Genomic DNA, 24,289 nt, shown 5'->3' with positions numbered 1-24,289 from the left:
ACATACATGCTTCAGCAAACTGTCAAAACATCTACATTTATAGAGATCTGCATACTTGCTGACAGTGTTGTGCTAGTTACTGAAAAATAGTAACTAGTTACCGTTACTAGTTACTTCATTAAAAAAGTAACTCAGTTAGTAACTCAGTTACTTAGACCAAAAAGTAATGCGTTACTATGAAAAGTAACTATTGAGTTACTTTAAATAAAAACTTATTATTTTAAATGCTCCCATTAATGCCCCTCTAGCCTTCATTTCAGCAGGTACTGTATGGATTTACATTGTGCCTTGTGTTCTGCATTCTGATTGGCTAAACAGTCTCCCCGCTTCTTCACTTCCTGTGTCAATAACGTTGGTCTCTTAGCAACAAGCTGATAACGGCCAATGAGCTTCAGCAGCAGCTCAAGAACGGGACCTTTGATGAATCGTTCATTACAGTCTCAGATATAATCCATGGTGTCGGTTTATAACAATCTTCTTGCCCAGAAGAAAAAAAAGAGCAACAAAACAACCCATAACTATTTTCTTCTCTGGTAAAAACACACCTGCACCGCGGCTTCAGGAGAAAAAGACGCTACAGAGTCGGGATGCAGCGGCTCAGAAGAGCAGTGGAATACGTGCGAGGCGGGGCTGATCTCTGCAATTTGAAGCCCTCTATAATTGTAAAAAGAATTTCACTTATCACGGGTTCTTTTTGGTACGTAACACCAGGGATTGATGATCAATCCATCAAGGGCTGATGATCAGCAGGACCTGGCTATGGCTTTTTAATCCTATGAAAAATGTAAGAGTTTGCTTAGTTTTTGTATTGGGGGGGGGGGGGGGGGGGGCGTTCATTTCCAAGTTCAAAAAGTTCTATCTTCCTCTGGTTTTACTTTGTCTTCCTTTTGTTTGACCCATTGATTGTGGGATTGATTACCGGAACCAGCAGACTGCACACCGATCGCTCAGGTCCCCATAACGGATTTAAACCGGCTATCTGAGAGGATTCAAACATCGATCAATGAGTAACGTTTCAGCCTGTAGAGGGATGGAAGAAAATATCTACACTCCAAGGACGTCTGCCCTGAGTGAAAGGCTCTGTGTGTTTTTGGGTGGCATGTTTACCAGGATGTAGAGGGCATCCTCCGAGCTCTTCTCATACTCCCGGATGGTGGAGAACACGGACAGAACCAGGCAGGAGAAGACCAGCAGGAACCTGAGCACAGGAAACCAAACACTTACAAGCCAACACAAGTCCAGCCCTGGGGTCACTTACTGATCCTGTGCCGTTCCTGTAATCCAGAGTTGCAATGAGAGCTGATCGACGATGGTTTTTAAATAACAAAACTCTAAAATGGAGAGATAAAAGGAAAAGACAACTAGAAATAAATGTCAATTTAATATCCCCTCTTTTGATCCTGTAAAAATCGTCTGATCATAGTGGGTAATACAGCCTCAGATAAAGAAAAAGATATAAAGCATTAGTACCAAAAATGAGAGCCAAAAACCCAAATCCTGTGGGCAATCCTAAGTAGCCCCTCTTCTGGTTTTAAAGAGTAAGTTGCAGTCAGGTGCTGCTTATAATCAGTCCCGGATAAACTGAGAATGTGTCAATGATCAGCAGCTCTACTACGGAAGAGTATTAGGGCCAGGCAGGAGAAAAATAAAAATAATATTTTAGAGGAGGAAGATTTTTTTCTCATTATGCACTTCGAGACAAAAGTCGAAATGTCAAGAAAAAAGTCAAAATGTCAAGATTAATGTTGAAGTACAATTTCGAGAAAAAAAGTCGAAATGTTGAGAAAAAAGTCAAAATTTTATGATGATATTGATTTGAAACACATATCACACATATGCAGTTGCATAACTTCAGAAACGTACCGTTAACGTTACATTCCAAGGATGTATGTTAGTTAGTTAGTTGGCTGTCAGTCGCTCTCCTAATTGGATTTGATGGGCCAGTACATGTATATAATACACTAGAAAAACTACTTAGAAGAAACAGAAAGTGGTGCAACTATAAATATTCTGACTAAAAGAAAAATACAACTTCTCATCCTGGGACCGTTTATATTTGAAACTTCTAATGCAGTGTATAAGGAGTAGGTTTTAAATGAAGTTGAGGGATCTGTAGTTACACGTATGCGTGATAGATGAAGGCCCATCCTCGAGGTCTCTCCAGAACGTTGTAGAGGAAGTTCTGCAGTCGTCTGTAGAGGGCGTTTCGTTTGGGAGGTTTCTTTCCTCCAGAGACGCTGCTGCGCTGACGCCTCGGACCCTCATCCCCAGCTGCACACACACAAAAAACACTCCATAGAAACTCTCACCAAAGCAGCTCCAGAGGTTTGTGATGAGAAATGTTTGCAGACTATCAAAATTCTAGCATATTCAGTAATTCATTTTTAAGTCATTTTGTGTCATTGGTGAGTTGTGGGAGTTTGTTCAAGGCAAAGCCTTCAGGCATTATCCAATAAGGGTAAAGCAAAGATTGTTTGTATCCAGAATAGTAGCTCAACAGGCCTGTTTCTGTAGGTACGCTCTAATGGCTGACAGAAATGGCCTGAGAGATCAACAATCAACTACGCTGATTTGGAATCAGACTTGGAAATGCTTGAATCACATGGAGTTTAAAACCTTTCTGTTTAGTAAAGCCTATAGTTAGTGTTAGTAAAGCATATAGTTAGTATTAGTAAACCTCTAGTTAGTGTTAGTAAACCTTTAGTTAGTGTTAGTAAACCTTTAGTTAGTGTTTAGTAAACCTCTAGCTGGTGTTGGTAAATCTCTAGGTAGTGTAAACTCTAGTGTATTAGAGTCAGTAGTCATAGTTGCAGCTATAGAACAAGACTATAATAGTTAGTCTCAAACAGCTTTGTGGTAGATATGCTGCTATAGGCCTATGCTGCAGGGGGGGCACCGACATGCTCCTCACCCTTCTTCTCTTCTCTTCCCTTCTTCTCTTCTCCTCTTCCATTTTTTATTTATTATAAGTATCTCATAGTCATCATTTTTGTCCATCGTTCCTGTAGTTTGTTGTGCTGATCTGCCCCCCCTTTTTTCTCTTTTGTGTATGTTTGCAGGCCGGAGCTTCAGGAGCTGCGTTGGGCCTGGCCTGCAGTCCCCCCTCTGATCATCCCACTGCTGCTTCCACCTGCCTGCAGTCCCCCCTCTGATCATCCCACTGCTGCTTCCACCTGCCTGCAGTCCCCCCCTCTGATCATCCCACTGCTGCTTCCACCTGCCTGCAGCCCCCCCCTCTGGTCATCCCACTGCTGCTTCCACCTGCCTGCCTGTCTGCTGTGTGCTGCTAACGTCCCCGACCCCCCAGTCTGGCCTCCGTCAGGTAGGCCTGGGACGATAATCAATAAATCAATTAATCGCACGATAAATGAAAATGGACTCGATAATTTTTTCGGCCTCAATAAATGGCCATATGCACGCATATTTGTTTTCTTTGTCTCCGGCCTCCAAACACACTGGATGACAAGAGGGCTCACTCTGTGCATCGGTCTTAGCACCTGGGCGCGTTTGTTCCTTAGCGGAAAAAAATGAACGGAGTGAACCATCTTGTCAATCATTCAGACTCTTTGTATCTGTGGGGGGAGGCGGAGCCTCGGGTTGAATCCCCCGAGTTGAATCCCCCGGGCAGACTGCGCGGACCCCACCCGTTTACAGTTTCTTTTCCTCCGCTTAGTAATATGCTTAAATTCAGCGGGTTGTCTCGTCTGATCTGAGGTCGTCTCTCTCCCTCCAGGCCGCGGCTCAGTGCTCGGGTGATTGCCGGGCGCGCCGGCGCGGCGAGGGGACGAGCCGGAGCTCCGTCACCCACGCGTCCGCCGCCAAGATCCCCAAGTGGATGGGAGCGTGCGTCCGCCTCCGCCGACCTTCGCAGGCGCAGTGGTACGCGGTCAGCGCGGAGACCTGAGTCCACCAGCAGCCGCGGCCACCGCGCAAGCGGGGGGCTCGACGGAGACGGCACTCCCTTTTTCCTCTCACCCCCGCGGGTGAGAGCTGCTGTTTGGGGGGTGGCGGTTTCTGCGAGGGGTGAGGAAGTCCCCGGGCGGGTCCCGCAAGTCGCGACCGGGCGTCCCGACGGTCTGCACTTGGGGGCACGAAGGCTCGAACCCCCCTTTGCTTGTTTTATTTGTTTTGCATATTTAAAAGTTCTCCAATGTCAAATAAAGGTTTAATTATTACATTTGAAAGGGTGTACTTGCATTACTATGATATATTAACATTACATAAGTGCTTATTTTGGTCTCGACAATGTCGACAATAATATCGTTTATCGTCAATAATTTGTGGGACAATATATCGTCCAGCAAAATTTGTTATCGTCCCAGGCCTACCGTCAGGAGGGTCCCCCTTATGATCCAGGTCCTGGTCCAGGTTTCTACCCTCCTAAAAGGGAGTTTTTTCTTGCCACTGTTTGGCTTAAGGTTTTTCTCCCACTAGGGGAGTTTTTACCTGCCATTGTTTATGTATAATTGCTTGGGGGTTTATGTTTATGTTTATGTTTATGTTTATGTTTATGTTTATGTTCTGGGTCTCTGGAAAGATCCTAGAGACAACTTCTGTTGTAATAGATGCTATATAAATAAAGTTGAATTGAGTTTTTAACTGGCCACTATATTAACTGTTTGGTCCCAGATAAGACACTGATTTTAAGCCCATTCCCATTCATCAACCACTTATCTGAGCATAACCATTGCAAGCGATTCACATTGGGACAAAATGAAACCCCTGGACAATGTCATGTGGGCGCCATTTTTCAGCACATTTTCAGATGGACCCCACATCCAAACGTGGACTGAGATGGCATGAATAAGCAGTGATGCAGCTTCTGTCCATATATGACGAATGAACGAGAGTAAAGTGGAGGGAAGACGGCTGTGTATGTGGAATACTGATATTCATAAAACAGATTAACTGAACGGTTTCTAAAACCTAGTTTTTGGAGTGTTTATAACACCTGAGGTTTGTCTTCACAAAGACCCAGCATGCACGCTGTTTAGTTTTCCAAGTGTAGCACATTCATTCTCTCTGAAATTCGCCAACCAAATGTAAGATTTTCACGTGAGGCATGTAATGCCAGCTAGTAAAACACATATGGGTTCTCTCTGAAAGTCAAATTATGTCCCTGAAATCAACACAGGAGGAGTTTTGCCAACACCGTCACAGGTTGCTCCGATACAAAAGAACACACTTCTCAGACATAACACAATGATGCACACAAGCAAGTGAGAGCGAGGTGTAATGACCTTGTACATGGTGAAAACTTGAAACTGTGCAATTGGATTCAGCAAGAGTGTATGGAGGGAATGCGCATGACGTCATAGATGCGACTTCACAGCGGGTTACGCCCACTGAGTGTCAGAAAGACTGAGTGGCAGAAACACTGAGTGGCAGCGTAGACTTTCAGTTTGAGCAACTGGAAAACATTTAAAATGGGAAAGAGCTGTTGTGCGATCGACTGTACTCATAGATTTAGCAAGAAATCTGAGTTATCATTTTACAGACTGCCGAAAAGTAAGCTTAAGAGAGACAAATGGATCGCTGCAATTCACAGAAACAACTGGATTCCAGGCACCGAAACGTGGATTTGTGGTTCTCATTTTGTATCAGGTAATGTTGGATTAGGCTGATTGGGTAACGTATTGCGTCATGCATCGCGCCACTTCCTGGTGTTGCGGTCTGTTGCCGTTGCACGGCGTTTGCAGACTCTGACTTTTTTGTCTAAACTAAGATTGTTTTCTGGTTGTTTTCTCGCACATTTTTCTCTTACGCAACTTTCAATGTCACCAATCACCGATACATTTTCTGTCTGTTAGCCTCTGTTAGCCTCTTAGCATGTCCTCCCCTTCTCCCACCGTTTCACCTTTTTGCTGCTCAGTGTGAAATGTTTAGCTATTCCTCTGCCTAATTTAGCGAAGACAGTAAGCTTTGAAGTGTAGTGCTTGAAGTGTAGTTTATTTGCAGGACTGGAGGCGAGGCTCAGTCAGATAGAGGTCCGGTTCCGCCAACTTGACCATAGTCCGATAGACTCGTCAGCTAACCAGGCTAAGCTAGCGGCGGACCGACCTGTAGCAGCTGCTGGTAGCCGCTCCCCTGCAGCTCCCGAGGAGCCGGCCAGTCAGGGCCGGTGGGTGACGGTTCGGAGGAAGCGTAGTCCTAAAGGGTTCATGGAACACCACCACCCGCTTCATGTGTCTAACCGATTTTCCCCACTCAGCGACACACCCGTTGAGAAGCCGACCCTGGTGATTGGCGACTCCATAGTCAGGCATGTGAGGCCGACTCCAGCGACCATAGTTAGGTGTATCCCGGGGGCCAGAGCGGGCGACATAGAAGCAAATTTGAAGCTGCTGGCAAAGGGTAATCGTAAATTTGGTAAAGTTATCATAAATGTCGGAGCTAATGACTCCCGCATTCGCCAGTCGGAAGTCACTAAAATGAATATTGTCTTGGTGTGTAACTACGCCAAAAGTATGTCGGACTCTGTAGGTTTCTCTGGTTCCCTCCCCAATCTGACCAGCGATGACATGTTTAGCCGCATGCTCTCGCTCCGCCGCTGGCTGTCGCGGTGATGTTCAGAAAACGACATGGCCTTCATTGACAATTGGGAGACATTTTGGGGAAAGTCCGGTCTGATTAGAAGAGACGGCATTCATCCCACCCGGGGTGGTGCAGCTCTTGTCTCTAGTAATTTGGCCAGTTTTATTAGACACTCCCCCTGACAATGCAGGGTCCAGGCCAGGATGCAGAGCTGCAGTTTAACACACTTCTCTGCTGTCTCTCGAGGACCAACGCCTGCCAATAAAATTATAGGATTGCATTATGTAATTGGCGACTCTAAAACTGTAGGATTGCATTATGTAATTGGCGACTCTAAAACTGTAGGATTACATGATGTAATTGGCGACTCTAACCAGGTGCCTAGCAAAATAGAAGTGGTTGCAAGTTCCCTCCAGAAGTTCACCAGGTGCGGCGTTATAGAGGCGTTAACCAAAATAACCTTGTAAAAATTAAAACCAATGCACATTTGGTACCGATAAGAGACCGAAAAATTTGATGCAGACTACTAAATATACGATCGTTAAGCTCCAAGTCTCTGTTAGTAAACGATATAATTACAGAGAGCAGGAGTGATATTTTCTGTTTAACAGAAACATGGCTACAGCAGGAAGAGTATGTTAGGCTGAATGAATCGACTTCGCCCGGTTACTTAAATCATCATATTCCTAGAAGCACGGGCCGAGGCGGAGGAGTCACAGCAATTTATAATTCCAGTCTCCAAACAAAAACTGAACCTAAGTGCAATTATAATACATTTGAAAGCCTCACGCTTAGTCTGAAATTTCCGAGCTGGAAATCAGAGAAGCCAGTTGTGTTAGTGGTAGTGTACCGGCCCCCTGCTGGTGCTTATGTAGAGTTTCTGTCTGAATTTTCAGATTTCCTATCTGGATTATTGATCAGTACAGATAAATTCATCATAGTGGGTGACTTTAATATTCATATGGATGTTGAAATAATCTTAAATTAGCTTTCAATTCTCTTCTAGAATCAATGGGTATCTCACAAAAAGTGGACAAACCGACGCACTGTTTTAATCATACCCTGGATCTCGTTCTCACCTACGGTGTTGAAACTGATGATCTGTTGGTGTCACCTGTAAACTCCCTTTTATCCGACCATTATTTAATAACGTTTGAATTTAATATAGTCGTTGTTGAAGTGCAAAATAGGAGGTATTACTTTAGCACAGGGGTTCTTAACCTTTCTGACCTTGGGGCCCAATTTTTTCAGTACAGAGTGGCCCGGGGCCCATTAAATATAAACTGTGTATAGCAGGGGTATTCAACTAAAACTTTAAGAGGTCCATTTAGAGAAGATTTACTCAAGCGAAGGTCCCGAACATCATAATATATATATATATATATATATATATATATATATATATATATATATATATATATATATATATATATATATATATATATATATATATATATATATATATAAATATATATATATGTGTGTGTGTGTATATATTAGGGCTGAACGATATGGACAAAATTTCATATCTCGATATTCATGCCAGATATCTCGATATCGATACGATACGATATGACTTTGGTTCGGTGAAAACCAAGCATTTTTCAGAAAAATAAAAACATCAGAAATCAAAAGAGTGCAGTTTTATTGATTAGAACTCACTGCCAGTCATCAACATTAACATAAAGTCACTCAATAATAAATAATAATCAAAATATTTTACTGTAGCTCCGCTTTAACGATAAATAACCAATGCAGTTAGAGTTAGAGTTCAGTACATGTTATTGATTATTGATTGGATGCTGCAGCTGAACGGACTGTCACAACATCACTGCAGTTTCATGACGGAGTGAAGACAGATTACAGATTAAACTCATGTTTCACTCCCAGGTTTCATATTTGATTTATTTTCTGTTTCAACAATTAAATATCTAAAAATGTTAACTTTCAATCTGATGAACAAAAGAACCAGAAACAACTTTCTTAATTTATTACTGCGCATGTGCAATCCCCCAATTTGTCCAATCCTTGTTTTCAGTAAACGAATAGGAAATAGAGAAAAGAGTTTTCCACTCGCTGTTTTAATTCCCAATTTCGTTTTTCAAACACATCAATGAATTTTCTATTATCAAAACAAAAGATGGGGAACGGATTATTTTGGGTTATTTCTCTATTTTTATTTTGTAATTTCAAAACTAAAAAGGGATGGCCGACGTCGCAATTTTCACCAAGCACGACTTGCACAACACCTCGCTCTGGTCGACATCATCCTTTCTAAATCCAAAATACCTCCAAGTAATGGAGGATTATTTATGTTTTGGCACAAAATTAGATTCAGCACCGCCACCGGCCGCATTATCCTCCGCAATCATGTCTCTTTTCTTCCGTTTGGATTTCTCCGCTCTTCTCCGCTCTTCTCCGCTCTCCTGTGTGTGTGGCTGTGTGCGTCTCAGTCACGTGTCCCTCCCTCCCACCCTCCTATGTTTGTCATTGGTTGGCTTCAGCTGTCGATCAACAGCAAGCATGAAATAAGCTTTGTGGTTGGCTGGCCGTAGTGGTGCGTTCAAGAGCAATCTTAAAAGTAATGTTTATGGAGACTGCTCGCGCTGTACAAGCAGGGCGAGCGGAAATATATCGTTTATATCGTTGCTTTTCCGTTATTAATGTCTTGAATGTTCATATCTCGATATAGATACAATAACGGTATATCGTTCAGCCCTAGTATATATTCAAGTAGCCTCATAGTTGTATCAACATCTGCATCTGACTGTTATATTAAAAAAAGTACATATTTGCCAATTAACATGTTTAACTTGAATTAAACATATTTTTTTCTCTTAAAAATAAAGTAGATTTTATTTTATTTTTCAAATGCCATCTTATTTTATTTCTCTACCAGCAGTTTGAATTTCCCATTTTCTTTGTTACTTGTCTCAACAAGTCTCTTTTTTACTAAATTAATATAAACACATCTTAACAATTTAACAGTTTTGCAGTTTTTCTTTCTTCCCCTCTAATAATCTTATGCCCCCACTTTCTGTTGTTCAGTGAGAGAACTGAGCTCTAATTTCTCCTGTCAGGACTTTAAATCTGGGCTGGATGGTGTCAGGTTCTCATATGCATGTGGAGGTGCTCATTGGTGAACCTGGAACGATATTTAGTTTTAATTATGTTCACTGTGGAGAAAGCTGCTTCACAGCTGTATGTGGACCCAAACATGGGCAGGATGTTTTAAGATGGTCAGTTTATTTTTCTGTGACTTCAGTTCAGACTTGAGTGGATATGTTTGATGAAAAACTTTGTGTTTTGTTTCAGTGGCGTTTCACTTTCGCACTTTGAACGCCACGGTCTCTGAACGTATGAGACACTGGTTTTGTCCCAGTGGGAAGACTGAACAGGATGAATTTGTCCATTCCGGGTTGCATATTTAAAAATACAGCGAGGACAAAACTTAGTTTGATTTTACTTTAAGTTATTTACATTAATAAGTTGTCAGGACTCAGTGTGTCGGGTTCATCCGAGCCTGATCAGCTGCGACGGGCACAGCCCGCACCGCAGCTCTCTGGTCGCGCTGCAGCAGTCACTTTCCGATGCTTTTTCGAAAGCCCGAACAGTCCAGTCAAGCAGACACGACAGCCCAGGCATCTACATCTACCATCCTTCAGCAGTAACGACGGAGCCCACCGCCCGAGCGGCAGCCTCAGCCGACCTCCCCGGCCGCGGGGACGCGCCGGGATAAATGATCACGCCGCGCTCGCTTGCTCTGGGCGCAGACCCAATTAATCGATCCCTAATCCTGGCGGATCTAAACCTACTCTGTGCAAAATGAAGGATTTTCTCTGTAAAGACACACCATTTCTCTTACTATTACACGTACAGCTAGCTGAGTGTCTTCTCCTCATTTGGTTGGGAGTTCCTATGCAGTCCCGCGGCCCTCGCGGCCCACACGTACAAAACTGAATTTTTTTGGCGGCCCACTAGATGGCGCTCGCGGCCCAAGTGTGGGCCGGGGCCCTATGGTTAAGAATCACTGCTTTAGCAGATGTTTGTCTGATGAAGCTATTGCTAAATTTAAGGAGGCCATTGCTTATCTTACGACAATGGAAAATAGTGAAGCAATAGAGGCCAGTGACCTGGGTTCTACCTCTGCAGATGTTGATTTCCTTGCTAGTAACACTGCTGATTTGTTGCATTCAGCTTTAGATGAAGTTGCTCATTTGAAAAGGAGGGTTTCCAACCATAGGAGCTTAACTCCCTGGTAAAATTCAGATATCCGCATGTTGAAACAAAATGTGCGTAAAATGGAAAGGAAGTGGTACTCTTGTAAGTCTGTAGACTCCTATCGTGAATGGAAAGATATTCTAATAGTATATAAAAAAGCCATTCGCAAAGCCAGAACAGCTTATTATTCAACGTTGATAGAGGATAACAAAAGTAACCCATGTTTTCTGTTCAGCACTGTAGCCAGGCTGACAAAGAGTCACAACTCTGTTGAGCCTTGCTGTTAGGAGTCCTCCTCCTCTGGCTGGGAGAGCCAGCAGCACAGGTGCAGCTGATCAGCCATCTACCTCAGCTGCCACTAATCGCCAGCCCAGGCTTAAAAGAAGACCTGGACCTTCACTCAGTGCTTGATTGTACTGAACCCATGCGGCTTTTTTGTTCCTGTGTCTACGTTGCCTCCCTGGACCCCTCCTCGACGCCTCTGTTCCCCTCGCAGCCATTCTCGTGGATCTCCGTGACCCCCCCCCAGCTGCCAACTCACGACTGACCCTGGTCTCCTGGACCCCCAACCATCGCTCCCCCGTTTCCTCTGCCTTCCCCTCCGGATCAACCCCTGAGTCAGTTTTTTCCCCTTCACCTTAATAAACAGCCATCTGGCTCTTTATTTCAATTGTTTGGTCTCCTGCCTGTTTGTGGTTGGCTACTCGGGTTCACCTCAGGTTTTGGGGTTGGACCCTACAGAACAATCAAGCCAAATATGAACCCTAGCCAACCCAGACAGGCGGGTGCCCCACCCGCCACTATGCCCAAGCTCCCTGACCCCGAGACCCTCCAAATCAGAGTCCGCGAGCATGATGCCCAGCTAGCAGGCCTTAACAACCAGCTCACCCAGGCCTTCACCCTGGTCACAGGGGAGGTTTCAACTCTCCAGACCACCTCCCAGACCAACGCTGCTGCCCTGGTGACCATTGGCGCTCAGCTCGCTTCCCTGACCGAGGTCGTCTCCCGGCTTAGCGGCCCTTCTGCAGCCCCTCAGCCCAGCCCCTTGGTCTCATCTGTTCATAACCCTCCTGAACCTAGCACAGAGCCCAAACTCCCATGTCCCAAGAGTTATTCTGGAAATTTTGCCCAGTGCAAGGGGTTTCTCGGTCAGTGCCAACTCCTGTTTACCCACCAGCCCTCACGTTATGGGTCCGACGAGGCCCGGATCGCCCTGATCATATCCCTCCTCTCGGACAAAGCCCTCAGCTGGGCCATTGCCGCCGTTGGCCAGGATGGGTCCCTCTCCAAGGACTATGAGAGATTCCTTGCAGAGTTCAGACTGGTGTTTGATCACCCGGCGGACGGGGCGGACGCGGCCAGCCGGCTACACACCCTCCAGCAGGGGACTCGCTCTGTCGCCGACTACACCCTGGACTTTCGGGTGATTGCCGCAGACAGTGGGTGGGGTGACCTGGCTCTCCGGAGCGCGTACCGGAGAGGTCTGAGTGACGCAATAAAGGATCTGATCGTCGGAAGAGACCCACCCACTACCCTCAACGCTCTGGTCACCCTTGCTCTGCAGATGGATGCACGCCTAAGAGAGAGACGCCAGGAACATGCTCAACGCTCGGGGGCTACACCCAGAGCATACACAGCCTGTTCCCCTATTAACCCCGATGGTGGTGGAAGTTACCCATCGGGCCCCACATTCCCTCTCTCACCTAAACCATCATCCGGAGGAGCCTCTGATGAACCCCTGAAGGTGGCCAGGTCACGCCTCCAGCCTGAGGAACGAGAAGAGCGTATGCGGGGTCGACTCTGTCTCTATTGTGGGAAGAAGGGGCACTTCATCAGAGCCTGCCCTGCCTGCCCAAAAATACCTGGCTCACTAGCTAAGGGGATCCTGGTGAGCAAGACCACACTACCCCAACCCAAGAACCATCTTTTCCCTGCCACTCTTTCTTGGGGCACTGAGTCACTCTCGGTTAGCGCACTGGTGGATTCAGGGGCGGACGAGTGTTTGATAGACATCTCCCTAGCCCGTCAAGCTGGTATCCCACTCGTTCCCCTTGACTCCACCTGCACCGTCCAAGCCTTAGATGGCCACTCTCTAGGTAAGGTTACGCACTGCACTGCTCCTCTCACATTGACGCTTTCTGGGAATCACGTGGAGACTGCACGTTTTTTGGTGTTACACGCTCCCACTGCTCCCCTGGTGTTAGGTAGGCCCTGGTTGGAGAGACATGATCCCCACATCTCGTGGTCAGCTGGACGGATTTTGGGCTGGAGCGTTGCTTGCCACGCCAACTGCCTTCGCTCTGCTCGCTCTCCGTCCAGTAGCCCTCGGCGATCGGTCTCTCCTCCAGACCTTTCTGGTGTCCCCTCTGTCTATCACGATCTAGCTTCCGTGTTTAGTAAACATCAGGCCCTTTCACTCCCCCCTCACCGCCCTTATGATTGCTCCATAGATCTCCTTCCTGGGGCAGCTCTTCCGGTGGGTCGGCTGTATAACCTCTCTGTCCCTGAGAAGGAGACTATGCGCAATTATATCACTGAGTCCCTCGCCTCAGGCATCATAAGGCCATCGTCCTCCGCGGTAGGCGCAGGCTTCTTCTTTGTGGCGAAGAAGGATGGCAGCCTGAGGCCCTGCATAGATTATCGGCAGTTAAACACCATCACAGTTAAGAACAGGTATCCACTCCCCCTCTTGAGTTCCATGTTTGAACCCCTGACCCACGCCTCTGTTTTCACAAAGTTGGACCTCCGCAACGCCTACCACCTAGTGCGCATTCGGGAAGGAGACGAGTGGAAGACGGCTTTCAATACCCACCTGGGCCACTTCGAATATCTCGTCATGCCTTTCGGCCTGACGAATGCCCCAGCTGTCTTCCAGGCATTGGTGAACGACATCCTCCGGGATATGTTGAACATTTTCGTGGTGGTCTACCTGGATGACATCCTGGTGTTCTCCAGGACTGAGGAGGAGCACCAACAACATGTCCGCCTCGTCCTCCAAAGGCTGTTGGAGAATCGCCTGTTTGTTAAGGCTGAGAAGTGTGTGTTCCACTCCGCCTCAGTGGAATTTCTGGGCCATGTTGTGGAGAAGGGTCATGTTTGTGCTGACCCCAAGAAGGTCCGGGCAGTGGAGGACTGGCCTACCCCTACTGACAAGACCCAACTCCGGCGCTTCTTGGGGTTTGCTAATTTTTATAGACGGTTTGTCCCAGGGTTCAGTCGGGTCGCTGCCCCTCTCACTGCGCTCACTTCCACCCTTCGTCCTTTTTGCTGGACCCCTGAGGCAGAGTCAGCGTTTAGGACACTGAAGGGCCTATTTACTAAGGCGCCTGTGCTCTCCCATCCTGACCCTTCACGCCAGTTCATTGTGGAGGTGGATGCGTCGGACACAGGGATTGGAGCCGTTCTCTCCCAGCGGTCGGAGGAGGATCAGAAGATCCACCCATGCGCATACCTCTCCCGGCGATTCTCCCCAGCAGAGAGGAACTATGACGTGGGTAATCGGGAGCTTCTAGCAGTTCATGCTGCACTGGAGGAATGGCGGCATTGGCTGGAGGGGGCAAAAGAACCTTTTATTGTATGGTCTGACCACAAGAACCTAACCTACGTGAGGACCGCCAAGAGACTTAACCCCCGACAAGCTCGCTGGGCGCTCTTCTTCAGTCGTTTCAATTTCACCCTCACCTTTCGCCCAGGCTCCAAGAATTTGAGGGCTGACGCCCTCTCCCGCCTGGAATCTGAGGAATCCACCAAGGCCCTTGCTACCCCGGACACCATTCTCCCCCCAGCCCGGGTTGTGGGTGCCGTCACCTGGGGAATCGAGACGGTGGTAAGAACGGCTCAACGCACCCAACCTGACCCTGGCAATGGACCCCGTAATCGCCTGTTTGTACCGAATGCTGTCCGGCCCCAAGTACTTCAGTGGGGTCATGCCAGTCGGTTCGTCTGCCACCCCGGTGCTCGTCGCACAGCGGCTTTTATCCGCAGGCGCTTCTGGTGGCCTTCCCTTGAGGCTGACACAAGGGAGTTTGTAGCTGCCTGCGATGTCTGCTCCCGCAGTAAGGCCTCTCATCAGCCCCCAGCAGGTCTCCTACGCCCCCTCCCAGTCCCCAGTCGGCCATGGTCTCATGTGGGGGTGGATTTTGTGACTGGGCTCCCCTCATCCCAAGGTAACAATACCATCCTCACCATTGTTGACCGGTTCAGTAAAGCTGTTCACCTTGTTGCCCTGCCCAAACTCCCCACAGCTGCTGAGACCGCAGAACTCCTGGTGACCCACGTCGTACGCCTCCACGGGATTCCCCAGGATATTGTCTCGGACCGTGGCCCCCAGTTCACTGCTAAGGTGTGGCGGACTTTCTGCAGTGGAATTGGGGCCACAGCCAGCCTTTCTTCAGGATACCACCCTCAGACCAATGGGCAGACGGAGCGAGCTAACCAGGTTGTGGAAGCGGCCCTACGTTGCGCTACCACCAGCAACCCCGCTTCCTGGAGCAAGTATCTGCCTTGGGTGGAGTATGCCATCAACACCCTGGAAAGTTCTGCTACAGGGCTGTCTCCCTTTGAATGCTCCTTGGGTTACCAACCCCCGTTGTTCCCAAGCCAGGAGCTAGAGGTGGCGGTCCCTTCCACCCAAGCTCATCTCCATCGTTGCCAGCGCATCTGGAGGACTGCACGGAGGGCCATGCTACGGGCTAACGAGCGGTCTCGGCGGACTGCCGATCGACGGAGGAGGCCAGCACCAGACTACAGGCCGGGTCAACAGGTGTACTTGTTGTCCCAGGACTTGCCACTTCCTGCCACCTCCCGGAAGATGGGACCCCGCTATGTTGGCCCATATACCATTGACCGCATCATCAACCCCATGACGGTACGCCTCCACCTTCCAGCTTCACTCAAGGTTCACCCCGTGTTTCATGTGTCACGTCTCAAACCCGTAGTTTCCAGCGTTCTCTCTGCCCCAGTTCCCCTTCCCCCCCCACCACGGGTCCTGGAAGGGGGTGACCTGGTCTGGGATGTTAAGGAGCTCCTTGCTGTCCGTCGTCGGGGCCGGGGCTATCAATACCTGGTGGACTGGGTAGGGTACGGCCCCGAGCACCGCACCTGGGTCCCTCGCTCATACCTGGCGGACCCCGCCCTCCTGAAGGACTTCTATCGAGCCCACCCGGATGCCATCGGACGGTCGCCCGGTGTCTCCCGTAGGAGGGGGGGTCCTGTTAGGAGTCCTCCTCCTCTGGCTGGGAGAGCCAGCAGCACAGGTGCAGCTGATCAGCCATCTACCTCAGCTGCCACTAATCGCCAGCCCAGGCTTAAAAGAAGACCTGGACCTTCACTCAGTGCTTGATTGTACTGAACCCATGCGGCTTTTTTGTTCCTGTGTCTACGTTGCCTCCCTGGACCCCTCCTCGACGCCTCTGTTCCCCTCGCAGCCATTCTCGTGGATCTCCGTGACCCCCCCCCAGCTGCCAACTCACGACTGACCCTGGTCTCCTGGACCCCCAACCATCGCTCCCCCGTTTCCTCTGCCTTCCCCTCCGGATCAACCCCTGAGTCAGTTTTTTCCCCTTCACCTTAATAAACAGCCATCTGGCTCTTTATTTCAATTGTTTGGTCTCCTGCCTGTTTGTGGTTGGCTACTCGGGTTCACCTCAGGTTTTGGGGTTGGACCCTACACTTGCATTCCTGCAGCTCTCAGTAGTGAAGACTTTATGAGTTTCTTTAACAGTAAAATCACGAGAATTAGAGAAGAAATCAAACAGCCGGTTGTGGCGTTTCTTCAGCTTTAGCGACTTCCCTAGGCTCTGACTTGACTCTTGACTGTTTTGATCCTATAGACCTCCCTGAGCTGACCTCACTCGTTAATATTCTAATTCATCTAATATTCTAATTTTAATATTCTAATTCTAAGTCAACCACATGTATGTTAGACCCCATCCCGACTCGACTATTCAAAAATGTTTTTTCTCTTATTGGTGCGACAATACTGGACCAAATCAGCCTATCCCTAAACTTATGATATGTACCACAGGTTTTCAAAGTTGCAGTAATTAACTTTTACTTAAAAAACCTTCTCTTGACCCAGACACATTAGCTAATTATAGGCCAATTTCTAACCTTCCATTTGTATCTAAAATTCTGGAAAAGGCAGTTTCAAGCCAGTTATGTGACTATTTGTATAGAAATGATCTGTTTGAAGTCTTTCAGTCAGGGTTCAGAATGCATCATAGCACAGAGACAGCACTTGTTCGAGTCACGAATGACCTCCTTATGGCCTCAGATAAGGGATTAGTGTCCATACTGGTTCTACTGGACCTCAGTGCTGCTTTTGACACTATAGATCATGGCATTTTACTGCACAGGTTAGAGCATGTTGTTGGGATTAAAGGGACAGCTCTACGTTGGTTTAAATCATATCTATCTGACAGGTTCCAGTTTGCTCATGTACATGAGGTTTCTTCAGAACAGTCAAGGGTCTGTTATGGTGTTCCGCAGGGTTCAGTGCTAGGGCCAATCTTGTTCAGTGTATACATGCAGCCATTGGGAAGTATAATCCAGAATCACGGCATACACTTTCATTGCTATGCTGATGATACGCAGCTCTATTTGTCTATGAAGCCGGATGAAACAGAACCGTTAGTTAAACTTCAGGCATGTCTTAGGGACATCAAGGACTGGATGTCCGTAAATGTCTTGCTTCTAAATTCAGATAAAACAGAGGTTATCATTCTTGGTCCAGAGCATTTTAGGAAGGGATTAGATGGTGTTGCGATGGCTTCCAGTGCAACTGTGAGAAACCTTGGTGTTGTTTTTGATCAGGATTTGTCGTTTAAACCATATGTCAATCAGGTTTGTAAAATAACATTTTTCCATCTCCATAATATTGCAAAGATTAGGAAAATCCTCTCGCAGAGTGATGCAGAAAAACTACTTCATGCGTTTGTATCTTCTAGACTGGATTACTGTAATGTGTTGTTAGCAGGATGTCCAAGTAATTTGTTGAATAGGCTCCAGCTGATCCAGAATGCAGCAGCGCGAGTGCTGACAGGAATCAGCAGGAGAGACCACGTCTCTCCAGTGTTAGCGTCTCCATTGGCTACCTGTAAAATTCAGAATCCAATTAAAAATTGTATTACTTGCGTATAAAGCCCAAAACGGCTTAGCTCCGCATTATTTGCAAGACCTGATAGTGCCTTATGTTCCTGGCAGAGCTCTCCGTTCTCAGAGTGCAGGTTTACTCGTAGTTCCTAGAGTATCTAAATGTAGATTTGGAGGGCGGGCGTTCTGCTATAAGGCACCAATACTATGGAACCAACTTCCAATCTGGGTTAAGGAGGCTGACACCACCTCCACCTTTAAAACTAAACTTAAAACCTTTCTGTTTAGTAAAGCCTAGTAAACCTCTAGCTGGTGTTGGTACATCTCTAGGTAGTGTAAACTGTAGTGTGTTAGAGTCAGTAGTCATAGTTGCAGCTATAGAACAAAACTATAATAGTTAGTCTCAAATATAGCATTGCGGTAGATATGCTGCTATAGGCCTATGCTGCAGGGGGGGCCGACATGATTCACTGGGCGATGCCTCTCACCCTTCTTCTCCTTTTCCCTTCCTCTCTTCTCCATTTCCATTTTTATTTATTATAAGTATTTCATAGCTATCATTTTTGTCCATCGCTCCTGTAGTCTCTTGTGCTGGCCCCCCTTTTTTCTCTATTGTGCATGTTTGCAGGCCGGGGCCTCGGGAGCTGTTGCCGCTTCCACCTGCCTGCGGTCCCCCCCCCCCACCCCCTCTGGTCATCCCTCTGCTGCTTCCACCTGCCTGCTGTGCTGCTGACGTCCACGACCCCCCAGTCTGGCCTTCGGCAGGAGGGTCCCCCCTTATGATCCAGGTCCTGGTCCAGGTTTCTTCCTCCTAAAGGGGAGTTTTTTCTTGCCACTGTTTGGCTTAAGGCTTTTCTCCCACTAGGGGAGTTTTTACCTGCCATTGTTTATGTAATAATTGCTCGGGGGTTTATGTTCTGGTCTCTGGAAAGCGTCTAGAGACAAAATCTGTTGTATTAGACGCTATATAAATTAAATTGAATTGAATTGAATTGAATTAAATGTCCAGGCCTGAAGACATCTACATGCAAGTCATACAAGCTTCCACTGCAGCCTGAACGTGCACAAGGGTGGAGGGCCGTTCATCGCTGCTTGCAGCTTTAATTGTACTTTATTTTTTTACTTTTTTGTATTCTTTTTTTTTAACATGCATGTTCGAAATAAATGTGCAATATGCATTAGCACTTTATACATCTGAGCATTGGAGCACTTTAAAGAAAATTGGAGCACTTTAAAGAAATAATGGGACAATGTGTAATCTGTACATTTTAAATCACACTTTAAATCTCTTGCACTTAAGCACTTAGCACTTTAAACTTGACGGTCACTTACTTACTGGTATCAATTGTAGCATGTTTTTATTTCTTATTGATTTTATCTAGCTTAGTCGTGTCTTTAAATGTTGTCTTTCATTGCTATATCTTGTCTTCCTTGTTTGCTGGTGTCCCGATTTTATGTTTTATGTTTGGCATTGATTTGCCGCAGGGACGAATGGTGGAAATGAGCCTATGGCTATAACCATACATGTTTACACCTGTGTTCATCAACATGTACAGTCCCTGTCAACAAATAAATACATTGAATTGAATTGAAAAAACTCTTCAAAAAATGTCAACAAGCCACAGCGCTTCTGGGAGACTATTGTTTGGACAGATGAGACAGAACTGGAGACTGTTGGCAGGTCACATCAGATCTGTGTCAGGTAACTGGAGTCTGTCCAGGCTCTGCCCAGGTGACCGGCAGGGTCGCCCCGGACAAGCTGCCAGGGCATCTGAACTCTTCATTCACAAATCCAGCCCGTTTTCTGTTTTCAGGTTTAACAGCATCATAACAAATCACCTATTCATGTTTGACCCCGCCATGAAGACCCCCATCACACTGATGTTTTACAGAATAACCCCCCCCCACACACGCACGCACGCACACGCACGCACGCACGCACACAAAAAGAATTGTGCTTAGGGATTAGGGTTGCCAACCTTCCCTTGAAAAACGGAATCGTCCCGTATTTATAAACTAAAGTAGCGTCCCGTATTGAGCTGAGAAGGGACGCACTTTGTCCCGTATTTGAGTAAAAAAATAGTCATATGTTGAGTTCATAAGTTATTTGTTTCTGTTTTACTACAACTGTAGCTACAGTCATGGCCTTTGAGGCACAAATACAAGTTTTCTACAGACTTTGTTTGCACTTTTGTTATTGCACTAAAAATGTGCACTATTACAGAATGGATGTTATGCTTTCTTTCTATTGTTTTATATTAATTTATACACTTTTAAGTTAAGCAAGACAGTTTTCTGTTTAAGAAAGATACTTATTTTATTCAGTTCATTTTGTTATTTTGTATTAAAGTGAATTGCTGGATAATAATTTGTTTTCCATGTGTTCATGTCATTCAAAAATATGCATCTAATTCAATTCAGGTTCGAGTCAAATAGTTAAAAAATCGTTTCACTCACAAAAAAAGGGCAAAAAAAAAAATCACCATGCCAGGAAGGGTGAAGGCAATCTTGTTGGCCCTGCAGATGAGGTGTCCCTTATTTATTGTTGAGGGAGTTGGCAACCCTATTAGGGATGCAACAAAAAAAGCTCAAAACCTCTCCAAATGAGTCTATAATCCGAATAACGACAACTTGTCAAAGGTTAATCACAGAGGTGATTTTCAAGGCTTGTGCCGCGGTGCGTTCACGGCCTCCGTCCGCTGTTTACCTGGTGCGTTCACGGCCTCCCCCCGCTGTTTACCTGAGATGAGCAGCGCTCCGTCCCGGCTGGACTCCGGGCCCCCGGCCTCCAGACCCACGAAGCCGACCTTCAGCCTCTTCTGGTCGGACTGCGCTCCGGGGAAAACCCCGCCGTTGCGGGATTTCTGGACCATCACTGCCAAAAGCTCCGCTGCTGCACCGACCCGTCCAGCTACTGGCAGCCCGCAGACGGAGCCCCGAGGCGGGGCAGAGCCGAGCGGAGCATCCCTGCCGCGGAGCACGGAGGAGGACAGGAGGAGGACAAAACCCGCAGAGAGATGGAGCCGCAGATTGGTTGATCAGCAGATTTTCTTCCTCTCCTCCTCCACATCATCGACTTCCCCCACATGAAGGAAACAGAATGACGTATTCGGTGGCTGATTGATCACAGATGAGAAAACTACGGAGATCAGAAAACATCAACCAGTCCGCGATGTTTTATCATCATTGTCACCAGGGTAACTGGATTATCTGGAGGCGGTTACTATGGCAACCGCGAGAACGGCAGGCGGATGGAGCCAGGACCAGCAGCAGCCAAAGAGGAAGAGAAGCAGAGCTTCAAATGTATTACCAAATCTATTAATCGAAGGATGTACTCTGACTGATAAAAAGTGTGGTGACAATTTTATTTGTAATGTTTTTAAATCCAGATTGTTCCATGATTTTTGCAGAAGGATAATTCGACAGGATTCTTGCATGGTAAATATAAACACATTAAACAAAACGCATTCCAAATTTATTAAATGGCCTATTTTGCCTAAAGTTAAAGAAGTACATTTTAAAATGATGAATATTGGTCTATTATCCTGTGGCAGAATTTCTTAAAAATAAGATTTAAATTTGAGGTAGATCAATGTTCCTTCTGCAAGGAAGGATGAAGAAACACTGTATCATTTGTTTTATGAATGTCCTTTGTCTCATTGTCTCTTGACAGACATACACAATTGGATACCTCTTGAAATTAATAAAGTTCCACCTTTTGAATGAAACCATATTATTTTCTTCATGGATGATTTGGAATTTTCTGTTTCTGATATTATTAATATAATTTTGTTACTGGGTAAGAACCATATTCATTGTGCCAAATGGAGAAATTGTAAACCTCCTTCCGGGGTTTTATTAACGATTTTGAGAATTTTTTCACATGTCTCAAAAGAGTAGAAAGCAAAAATGCAAGTAAAATAAGTCTAGACATTGCTCGTTATTTGTTATTCTAATTTAATAATTCCTCTCCTTTTCTATGCACCATTATGTGAATTTAAATGCTTAATTTATTTTGTTATTTATATGCACCTTTTAATTCTTAGAGCGCCTTGTTTTTTGTATTCCTTACAAGAATCCCCATTTTTTTTCCCTTTCTTTTCAAATTGCATTTAAATTTATATTTCTGCATTATCCTCTTTGAGTTTGTATATTTTCAATAAAGTTTTGTTAAAAAAAAAAAGAAGCAGTCGGCTCTCCGATTGGATTATTGGATGTGAATAAATGTTTGTACCTTGAGCGAGAGCGTATGCCTTATGAAAGAATTGGCCCTTTTCATCCTAACAATATATTTCTGAGCAAGTTAACAAAAAAAACAACAAAAAAGAAACAGAATTTGAGACTTGATAATTAAGTCTCAAATTCTGTTGTTTTTTTGTTTGTTTCATTGGGATTTGCTTCCCTGTCCCCCCAATGTTTTTGCTTCCTCAAATTATATCACAATGTAGTTTTTTAACATACACAAGCCGTGCAGGGACATGTCTTCCAACTATCTGTAGCCTATGCCTTAGTGTGAATAAAATAAGACAGAACTGTTTAACAGTAAATGAATGTAGTGTTTAATTTGTTGGTGTTAGTAGCAGCTAGTCAGATTCTAAATCCAGAATATGTGAGGTTTGCTGGACTTTCCAAGTTGGTATTCCAGTTGAAACTAGTTAAAGTCATAAATAACGTAACAGTCTTACTTAGTATAAACATTCACTTAATCAAGTATTTGCAAGGTAAGCTATAATGTATGTATGAGACAAACCTCATTAATGAACAAACTAGTTATAAACCAGCACACAAAGCCACAAAACATCAACCAAAATTGGTCATCTTATTTTTCAGTTATTTGAGCTATCTGAAATGACAGATCGGATTGGTTGATTCAATTTGTTACCTCACCAGGTTATGCTACATCGTGGTTAAAGGGACCATGATTCCCCATGTTTTCTGACTTGGATACAATGTTATAACATAAATTATATGTGAGTGTGGCCATTGTAAGATCTGCAGTTTTTCCAACATCAACACAGAATAAAATCCCGGCTGTTGTCCCTTGATAAAAGACAAAAAAAGGGAAGAGTACTATAGTATAGACGGTCTGCATTGACGTCACTTCCCCACTGGACCAGCCCCCTTACTCACACTGAGTGGCAAAACATCAGCAAAAGTGTCTACAACTAGTGGAGAAGACGGAATAACAGCTGATTATGGGCTTAAATTAAAGTCAGTTGGACTTGACAGTGACCCGTACAGTTACCAAGAACCAGTGGTCCATGGACATTAATATTTGGTACAGTTACCAAGAACCAGTGGTCCATGGACATTAATATTTGGTACAGTTACCAAGAACCAGTGGTCCATGGACATTAGTTACCAAGAACCAGTGGTCCATGGACATTAATATTTGGTACAGTTACCCCAAGAACCAGTGGTCCATGGACATTAATATTTGGTACAGTTACCAAGAACCAGTGGTCCATGGACATTCATATTTGGTACAGTTACCAAGAACCAGTGGTCCATGGACATTAATATTTGGACACCAATCCAGTTTCCTGATATTTATATGTACTTTATTTCTACACCGAGGAAATACACAAAGCAAAGCTTGAAGGCTTACAGAAGTCTTGACGCTTGGTCTGACTTCAAGGCAGGATTTGTTGTAGAAATTTAAGTGATGAGGACACCGAACTTTATGATTTGAACGTTTAACGTTAGCTACCCAAAAATCCAACATTAAACGCAAATCTTTGTTCGTCGTGTCGATATGTACCAGCTGCTATGATTATATCCTGAAATCGTTTATATTGCTGGAAACACAAGAATCCTAGCTTTCTAAGCAAGATTTGTAAGGTTTGTACAAGATTTGTAAGATTTGTAAATGATCTAGTTTTGTAAATCTTGGACTGAGTGTGGACTAAATATGCCTGCAGGGGGGCCGTCCAGTCAGAGCGGCAACGGGTTTAAGCTAAAATGGACAGCTTGAGGTAGCTGAAGCACAGTTGGTAGTAAGTAAGGTGTTTTAAGCTGTTTCCAGGTTTGTTTGCTTTACCCATTTGCCCATTTTTGGATTATTAACTAACTGCCTCCATCGCATCCCCTATAACCTTGGTTTCAAACCCACTCTTCAGAAACCTGTTGGCAGTTCTTTAATACAGTCTATGCAAATGAAAAGTCAAGAGGACGTGTACCAAAGACGTTTTCACACTCTTTATTCAGGCTGCAGGTGAGTTACACAACTTTGCACAATAGCAGTTACAGGTGTTAAAAATAGCACATTCATTGCGATTAATTAATTACAGGCATATTTAGCGCGTCATGTTTTTTAATTGCTTAATCTATTTTTTTATCTCTAACTTTACTGTTTACTGTTTTGTTGAAATCAGTGTTTGTGCGGTGAGCTTGTTGTGCTTGATTGGTTGGGGGTGGAAAACAACGGTCAGTCCCACCTGAA

General features: G+C 45.5%; 1 protein-coding gene across 1 annotated transcript in view; it reads right to left on the bottom strand.

Annotated features, from left to right (window-relative positions):
- Positions 1-21,081, bottom strand: part of LOC133449046 (potassium voltage-gated channel subfamily KQT member 2) — a 57,093-nt gene extending 36,012 nt beyond the window's left edge. Inside the window, exons 1-3 of the mRNA XM_061728134.1 lie at positions 20,588-21,081; positions 2,121-2,271; positions 1,108-1,198 (exon numbers count right to left, since the gene is read on the bottom strand). Of these exons, the coding sequence (XP_061584118.1) occupies positions 1,108-1,198; positions 2,121-2,271; positions 20,588-20,720 (375 nt within the window). The 5' untranslated portion in view covers positions 20,721-21,081. The remainder of the gene's footprint in view (positions 1-1,107; positions 1,199-2,120; positions 2,272-20,587) is intronic.
- Between the last annotated feature and the right edge of the window lie 3,208 nt (positions 21,082-24,289).

This window comes from Cololabis saira, chromosome 8 (assembly GCF_033807715.1).
Source record: "Cololabis saira isolate AMF1-May2022 chromosome 8, fColSai1.1, whole genome shotgun sequence".
NCBI lineage: Eukaryota > Metazoa > Chordata > Actinopteri > Beloniformes > Belonidae > Cololabis > Cololabis saira.
Note: the sequence above shows the minus strand (reverse complement) of the source record. Positions and strands in the feature narration are given on the sequence as shown.